Source organism: Vigna angularis, chromosome 9 (genome assembly GCF_016808095.1).
Source record: "Vigna angularis cultivar LongXiaoDou No.4 chromosome 9, ASM1680809v1, whole genome shotgun sequence".
Lineage (NCBI taxonomy): Eukaryota > Viridiplantae > Streptophyta > Magnoliopsida > Fabales > Fabaceae > Vigna > Vigna angularis.
Window position 1 is genome coordinate 22332984 of NC_068978.1, and position 9180 is coordinate 22342163.

General features: G+C 34.2%; 1 protein-coding gene across 7 annotated transcripts; it reads left to right on the forward strand.

Annotated features, from left to right (window-relative positions):
• The first annotated feature begins 3688 nt into the window (after nt 1-3688).
• LOC108346660 (serine carboxypeptidase-like 11) lies at nt 3689-8668 on the forward strand. 7 transcript variants are annotated; one of them, XM_052868778.1, is made up of 15 exons: nt 3689-3773; nt 3984-4061; nt 4134-4296; nt 4528-4604; nt 5265-5384; nt 5544-5646; nt 5914-5951; nt 6349-6447; nt 6994-7080; nt 7172-7324; nt 7411-7482; nt 7795-7910; nt 8004-8117; nt 8247-8292; nt 8457-8668. In XM_052868778.1, exons 3-15 carry the CDS (start codon nt 4179-4181, stop codon nt 8538-8540), a joined length of 1227 nt encoding a protein of 408 aa, XP_052724738.1. In that variant the 5' UTR covers nt 3689-3773; nt 3984-4061; nt 4134-4178; the 3' UTR covers nt 8541-8668. The 7 variants fall into 7 exon arrangements, with proteins under 7 accessions (XP_052724738.1, XP_052724735.1, XP_052724736.1 ...); XM_052868775.1 differs by having other exon boundaries at nt 4151-4296; XM_052868776.1 differs by having other exon boundaries at nt 3721-3769; nt 4151-4296.
• The last annotated feature ends 512 nt before the right edge of the window (nt 8669-9180 follow it).

Consider the following 9180-nt stretch of genomic DNA (forward strand, 5'->3'; position numbering starts at 1 on the left):
TAATGGTAATTAATGGGAAGGAGTTGATCAAATTCTGAGTGGGGAGATGGGTGTTGGTCATTGATGTAAACGCAAGAAGTGTGGAGTGACCCGTGATGAGTAGGGGGACGAAGTAGTGCAAGGGATGAGTCAGAGTGTTGAAAAAATGGTCTCGTAATCGTTTAAAGAATCCTGGTAAACGATTACCCGAGAGAAAATTGGATTTTGTACATAAAGTCCAACACAGGTAGTCAGCCAGGTGAACAAGGGTCACCATTGGAAAAAAAGCTCAGTTTTAGGCAGTTGTGCACCTGTCTGAGGCTGGTCCAGGTGTTTCAGTGGTGGGAGAAGGTGGTTGGTGATGTGATGTGAGTCCAAGGAGTGTGGGGTGACCCCTCATTAGTTGGAGAAGCAAGCTCTGCAAGGGATGACTTAGAGTGTTCAAAAAAGGGTTTGGTAATCGTTTACAGCATCCGTGTAAACGATTACCCGAGACAAAACTGGATTTTGTACAGAAAGTCCAACACAGGTAGTCAGGCAGGTGAACATGGGTCACCATTGGACAAAAAGGTGACTTTTATGCAGTTCTGCACCTGTCTGAGGCTGGTCTAGGTGTTTCAGTGGTGGGAGAGGGTGGTTGGTGATGTGATGTGTGTCCAAGGAGTGTGGGGTGACCCCTCATCAGTTGGAGGAGCAACCTCTGCAAGGGATGAGTGAGGGTGTTGAAAAAAGGGTCTGGTAATCGTTTACAGCATCCCTGTAAACGATTACCCGAGAGAAAACTGGATTTTGTACAGAAAGTCCAACACAGGTACTCAGTCAGGTGAACTGGGGTCACCATTGGCCAAAAAGGTGAGTTTTAAGCACTTTTGCACTTTTCTTAGGCTGGTCCTGGTGTTTCAATGGTGGGAAGTGATGTTTTGGCACCCCATGATGAAGGAAAAAAACAATGTTTATGAGATGAGCAACTTGGGTGAGATAACATGCTGTCAACTTTGACCTTTGCTGGCTATTTTAAAGCACAAGTCCACTTGTATTTACTTGGTGTTGATGTTTGACTGGTATTAGAGGGTGGTAGGTGATGGGAGGTGACCCCAAGAAGTGGGAAAGAAGCCATTCTTACTGAAGGGACCAAGTTGGACAAGTGCAGACCCAATCTGCAGAAAAAACACTATGGTAATCGTTTACAGTATCCTTGTAATCGATTACAGTGTCAAAAAAGGTGTAAACTTGATTTCTAAGGCATAATTTGAAAGGTCTTTGAGTATAGATTCCAAAAAAACAAGAATCAACTCATTTGGAGCTCGGTGGAGAAAGTTATGAGCAAAAGAACAAGCAAAGGTCAGAGTTGGCAAAAATATATGAAACGCTAACTTGAAAGAATAAAATGTACCAACTCAGATGTCCAAAAAATACACATTAGTAGTCATTGGAAAGATTTTTGAGTCTAATTTCTAATAAAAAAAGAATCACATCATTTGGAGGTCGGTGGGAAAAGTTATCAGTAAAATAGCCAGCAAAGGTCAAAGTTGACAGCATGTTATCTCACCCAAGTTGCTCATCTCATAAACATTGTTTTTTTCCTCCATCATGGGGTGCCAAAACATCACTTCCCACCATTGGAACACCAGGACCAGCCTAAGAAAAGTGCAAAAGTGCTTAAAACTCACCTTTTTGGCCAATGGTGACCCCAGTTCACCTGACTGAGTACCTGTGTTGGACTTTCTGTACAAAATCCAGTTTTCTCTCGGGTAATCGTTTACAGTGTCCTTGTAATCGATTACAGTGTCAAAAAAGGTGTAAACTTGATTTCTAAGGCATAAGTTGAAAGGTCTTTGAGTATAGATTCCAACAAAACAAGAATCAACTCATTTGGAGTTCGGTGGAGAAAATTATGAGCAAAAGAACAAGCAAAGGTCAGAGTTGGCAAAAATATATGAAACGCTAACTTGAAAGAATAAACTGTACCAACTCAGATGTCCAAAAAATACAAATTAGTAGTCATTGGAAAGATTTTTGAATCTAGTTTCTAATAAAAAAAGAATCACATCATTTGGAGGTCGGTGGGAAAAGTTATCAGTAAAATAGCCAGCAAAGGTCAAAGTTGACAGCATGTTATCTCACCCAAGTTGCTCATCTCATAAACATTGTTTTTTTCCTTCATCATGGGGTGCCAAAACATCACTTCCCACCACTGAAACACCAGGACCAGCCTAAGAAAAGTGCAAAAGTGCTTAAAACTCACCTTTTTGGCCAATGGTGACCCCAGTTCACCTGACTGAGTACCTGTGTTGGACTTTCTGTACAAAATCCAGTTTTCTCTCGGGTAATCGTTTACATGGATTCTGTAAACGATTACCAGACCCTTTTTTCAACACCCTCACTCATCCCTTGCAGAGCTTGCTCCTCCAACTGATCAGGGGTCACCCCACACTCCTTGGACTCACATCACATCACCAACCACCCTCTCTTACCACTGAAATTGTCCTTCAAATTAACTGGTTTTGACATTGGTCACCATGTTATCCAAAATGACCACTCAAACACCAACATCTTACAAACAAGCCTGCAACTTACGAGACAAAAAAAATGACCACATTCTGAAATCCACAAACTCACAACTCATAATAACAATGGTAGTGAATAAATAAAATATGAGACCAATTCAAACCAAAACTCAAATTTTATTTCATTGCACTAAATCGGATACATTAAACTTTGTTTTCTTAATCTATTTACAATGATTACAGTTATCATTACTTTCCAAATAACATTTTCCATCAACTAAAATACACAGATCACTCATTTTTTATTCTAAGCACTACGGTTCCGGTGTATGGAGTCCTAAGTGCTCTTCCCTTGTAACGCCTTCGTGATCCAACCCTAACATACGTCTTCAAAGGTTGTTCATTTCCGTCAATGTCAGTAGGGGATACAAAACCAGTGTTCACGGATGGTTCTGTACGAGGCACACTTTGTCCAACGTCATCTTTATTTTGCCTTCTTGCCTTCTCTTCAGCCAATTGTGCCTCCAAATTTGCAACCCTCCTTTTAAGTTCTTCAATTAGAAATTCTTGTTCCTCTAAGGCACGCATAAAAGTTTCTCTACGAATTCTTTTTTGTTTCTTCTTTCCTCTTGGTTTAGCATCCTTTCTCGTCTGTCAAGCGTTCGTTCAAAGTACATATATACTTTGTCGAAAAAGAGTGACGAACACTCAACTGCATAAACCAAAATCAAATCATCAAAACAACGAAACCCAATAACCCAACCACCACAACACAACGATACGAACCCCAAACATTAACCGAAATCAAATAAGCATGCTACGAGATGCCCAAACAGAATAACCAAGCTACGACATGGAATGGAAAACCACTTACCTTCGTCGGCGGACAATCGTCACCGGAACTTGCCATTCCTCACGATAACAGGAGACGAAACTGGCCGGAGACAACACCATGCAAATGGAACGAAGCGACACGAAACGTGACCTTCGACCTCTCTCAAGAGAACGGACCTTCGTTTGAAATGGAACAGAGAAAGGGAAAGGGGTATTTTAGGATTTTCACTCAAAATAAGAGTTACGGTCATAGGTTTTGAAAAAAAAAAATTTTTAAACGAACCAATCAGGTGACGACACGTAGCGTTGTCAAAATTGTGTTAAGAAAGCGTTGTTGGAATATCGCGGTCCATAATTTAATAATCAAATCGTTTCCCTCATGGAAAAACCGATGCCTCTCGAAAAAAATAAAAGATAACGACTTTCTTCCAACAACAAATCAATAACAAGTAGGTACGTCGTTTTTGTCTATTTTGATTTTTGGGAATCCCATATTCTATTGATTTCAGATTTATTAGATAACTTGTACGAAAATAATTTAGATATTCAAACATTTTTCAGCTTCCTAAAGTTATCACCTACAGTTTCCAAGATGAACACGATTTCTGTTATCTGTTTCAATTTTAACATTATTTTTCTGATTGTTCTTCCACTTTTCGTAAGCTTATCATCTCAGCTTGGTTCGAAGGTAGAAGAGCTTCCCGGTTTTGAAGGGCCTCTTCCATTTGAACTGGAAACAGGGTAAGCAACAGCACTTTCCCTTTTCTGATTTGAACCGTATTTTCAACGATTCAATGAATTTGGGTTTGATAGACATAAAGCAAGAACAGGTATATAGGATTGGGAGAAAAAGATGATATGCAAGTGTTTTACTACTTTATAAAGTCAGAGAATGACCCTGCAAAAGATCCTCTTATGCTTTGGCTAACTGGAGGTCCTGGTTGCTCTTCGTTTTCTGGTCTTGCTTTTCAAATAGGTAATTCTGAGTTTCAAATAGGTAATTCTGAGATGAAAACTTTCTGAGTTAATTTCTTTGATAACAAACACTGGAGTTGGATTGAAATTGAAGGGACGATCACTGCTATATTATAATGCATTTATTTTACCTAACCTTTATTTCCATTTCAGATAGTTCAAAATTATGACAATGAATGCATTCAAATATTAACTTCACCAAAATATTAAATCAATTGGATGTGTAGTGTAGGTCCGTTGGCATTCAAGACAGATAAGTACGATGGGAACGTGCCAAATTTGGTCTTGAGGCCACAGTCCTGGACGAAGGTAGAAATTTCATAATGCTTCCTCATTTGACCTTGATTTCATCCCATAGTTAATTTCATTTTCGTACAATTATGGTTTATTAAGGTTTAATTTACTTGTAGATTTGAATATTTTCAAACGAGTAGGTATTAAAAAATTTAGTTTATTAAGTTTATTTTCAACTGATTTTTTGTTGTTTAAATTTTTCAGTAATTAATTCATTATTTCATTCTTTTTGCTTATATATAATCTATATTAATAAATGTGAAGTTTAATAGTTAATATAAAATGACGTTGTTATTTTTGGAAGTCATAAGTAATTTTTATTATTTTTGAAAAAATAAATATAAGTCAATTTTTGTTTTAAATTAATTGTAATATCATTTTATATTAATTAAAAAAATTTACTTTTATTAATTAGTGAAGAGAAATGAGTAAGATGACTTGATAATAAGATGACTTGATAAAGACTAAGCTGAAAAATAGTAAAAATTTTTATTACTCAGTAATAGGAACTTAATTAAATATATCGTCCTTAATTAAATATATCCAATTTTACTGTCAAATTAAAATTTAATTAAACCACAAATTAATAATCATAGTTGTGAACGGTCTTGTTAATCCTTGATTTTAATAGGTTATGTCATGCTGCTAATTCTTTGTTGTGTTTTCTTTTGACAGGTGTGTAGCATTATTTTTGTAGATTTGCCTTTAGGAACTGGCTTCTCGTATGCAAAAAATCTCACTGCTAATAGAAGTGACTGGAAGTTAGTTCATCATACTCATCAATTTCTTAGGAAGGTACATTCACTGTGCATGTTATAATGTCACTCTCATCATGTTTCGTGAGTTTTGCTTGTTTCATCACTAGATTCCCCTTTCCTAAGCATTTTGAAAACAAGTAATTTTCATCACTCTTTTATTAAACTGCAATCTTCGTATATATGGTAATCTTTGTAGTGGCTGATTGATCACCCCGAATTTCTTTCAAATGACTTTTACATGGGAGCTGATTCATATTCTGGCATACCTGGCCCTGCCATTGTTCAAGAAATTTCAAAGGGTATGAAATTTAAAATGGCTTGGTTTAACTATAAGGTTTCTTGATATTTTAATATTTTCTACTAATTTCTTATATCTTGTGAGTTTTTCGCTATAGTTTTAATGTCGTCTTCTACGTTCTTCTTTATTTCTTCTTTCTGTTGCCATTGTACTAGATTGTTATGCAAACTAAATCTCACTTTACATTTAACTAACACATAAAAAGCTTATCATGCATGCACATATATAATAAATCTTGCAATTATTCTTCGATTTCTTTGATTAACAGGAAATGAAATTGGTCTTCAACCACCTATAAATCTCCAGGTTTGCCATCAGTTTCTCTGTATGTGCTTTTACTGTTGGGTTTGTTATAAACTTAAATATATTAACAGTTATGGATAATTAGCCGTAGTGAATGTATTATCCCTTGGAGTTTAGGTAGTTAACGAGTTACTTATTTTTGTCGGTTTTGAGTATATCGTTTATGAAATTTGAGTTTATAAATTGCATTATATTCTTTATTGTATGAAAACATCAACAAGAGGTGAATCAAGTTTTGTCACAAGAAAGAGGTTGGTTGTCTACATTTACTACAGACAAAATAAAATTCCAGAGAATGAGTTTTTAACAACTTAGTTCAATTTTCAAAACCCCAAGTCATTCAAGCAATAGCTTTTCAGTTACCACTCCGAAGTCTAAATTGATCTTAAGATATTTTCAGGGATATCTGTTAGGGAACCCAATAACAACAGGAAAAGAAAAAAATGACCAAATCCCATTTGCTCATGGAATGGGACTTATTTCTGATGAACTCTATGAGGTAATGGAAGTGTTTTTCTTCTGTTTAAGGATGCTACTTGCATTGTAATTTTGAGTAAAGTTTGTCCCAACTGCTGAAGTGTTGACTTTTTTTTTTATTGTTAATATCATGCTAAGTGGAATTCAACCCACAAACTCTCTTATTCTCTTAACTCACCAAGCTGAAGTGTTGACTTAAATTGTGTGTGAAAATATTTAGACATCCTTTTTATATTGATAAGCACAGTCTAATCAACCATTCATGTACAATTACTTTTAAAAAAAATTAAGAGAATGATATTAATTAGTCATAAATGATAGGAATAATTTGTTATTACAAAACATCAGTTATACATGATATGCTATTTTCAGAGATATCGTGGTAGATCTTTATATTATTTCAAAAATTTATATAGTGACTAATTCATAACTAATAAAATCAAGTTGCTTATTCATAAATTATACGTTGTTTGTTTAAAAGTGTATGCTGATTATGCGAAAATAGTATGCTACTTATTCAAAAGTAACTTGTTTAAATGACATCGATTCTTACCTCATGTATGGACAGTCACTGAAGAGAAATTGTAAAGGAGAATACATATATGTAGATTTTAGAAATGAATTGTGTTTAAGAGATCTCAACTACTATGATGAGGTAAGTAATGACCATCCTAATTCTGTGTTCTGTTTTTTTATACCTGATGAGTTTATTCACCATAATAATAAATATTGTTTCTTATGTTCAGTGCCTTTCAGGAATCAATACATTCAACATTTTGGATCGCTATTGCAAAGCTGATTCTACTAAGAAACATGAAGGTCCATGGATTAGATCTCTGACTCAAAAGTTTGAGTCCTCTCTTAATTCTGGTCTCACAGAGTTAGACACAAGATGCCAAGTAATTCTTGCGTACCTTAAATGCACTCTCAAAACTTTTTGTCCACCATGGTTTCAATTTGATTTCGCCATTTTACATTGTTGTAGATATATGGTTTTTTCCTTGCCACTCAATGGGCCAATGATGAGAGTGTTCGCAAATCGCTGCACATTCGAGAGGTTTGACATTTTATTTTTATATATATAGGTTATTTGACTCTATAATATAAATTGTTTTACAAATTAATTTTCAGTGAGTTTTTAAAATACATTTTGTATCATTTATCCCCAAAACTATTTTTGAAAACAAATAATTTATAACTTTTTAATGCATAACGTATATTTTTTTATATTCCTAAATCATTACTATTTTATGATAATATAAATTACTTGTAAATATTTTTCCACATAAGTACAGTACTAGAAATAATTGAAAAATCAAAGGCTAAAATATATAAATAATGTTGGTAAGTTTTTGTATGTTGATGGCAGGGAACAAAGGGTAAATGGGAACGTTGTTGGACTAGTGATTTTGAGCATGAGATCTCTAGTAGCTTCGCCTTTCATGTAAATCTCAGTGCGAAAGGATATCGTTCTTTAATATATAGGTGAAGAGTTATATATGTTTTGTTTTGAAAAGTTAGTTTGCATATGTTTTTGTGTTTGAAGATTGTGAAGGATGTTTGGTGTTTTGTTGGCAGTGGGGATCATGATGCAGTTGTTCCTTTCATGTCGACTCAAGCATGGATCAGAGCTCTGAACTACTCCATTGTAGAAGATTGGAGGCCATGGCTTCTAGAAAACCAAGTTGCAGGGTGAGAATCAAACATTAGCTTTAATTCATATATGATAAATATTTACTGATTTTATATGCAAAACTAAATAGCAGATCAATCTTTACAATGATCTGTCTTATATTTGTGAATAATTTGGCTTCCACGCAGATACACAAGAAGATACTCTAATCAAATGACATTTGCAACTGTGAAGGTAAGATATCAGCATCCAATTTAGATATTTTAACTGTTCTTTCCTTATATTACAATATTACTTGATGAAATTTAAATAAAATTAATAGAACTATTTTTTTTATCAAGATTGTGTTTCTTTGTTATATTAAAAGTAAAATATATTAATATTTATTCTGCTTACAGGGTTCAGGACACACAGCTCCTGAGTACAAGCCCGATGAAGGTTACGCCATGTTCAGCAGGTGGATAGCTAGTAAGCCTTTGTAACTCAACCACAATAGATTTGTTCATATGTAATATAATTATCACAAATAAAATATGTTATAATAATTTTTGGATTTGTATGTTACCGATGCTTTGCAAATTAATTTGATTTGTTTTGTATTGTCTCTTTATTTTATCTTTCTTTTTAATACATGAAAGAAAGATAATAGTTGTTAAGCATTTATACGAACTCTTTATATTGTGATATTGTTTAGTAACGAATTATATCAATATTAAGATATTAAAGAAATATAATATAAAAAGTAGTTAATGTTTGAAAATAAAATAGACTGCTGATAAAGTTATTTTATATCTTACTTTCACGGAAAATATTTTTATTAAATTTTTGTAACATCCCAAAAATACAGTAAAAACAATATAATAGAATTAATTATATTTAATGATAAACCAATTCAATTTTATATTAAACAAGCGAACGATCTTGGCCGAACGGCCTTACATAGGGTTGCCAAAAATAAACTGTACAATATTAAAGGAAAACATGACCGAACGGCTTACAAAAGTCCAATTATCGATCGGTCAAATAACAAAAGGGAAAGGAAGTGACCGAACAGTCACTTCATAATAAACTACTAACTACAACCGAATGTCCTACTGTTCGGCCTTCACTTCCACATCTACG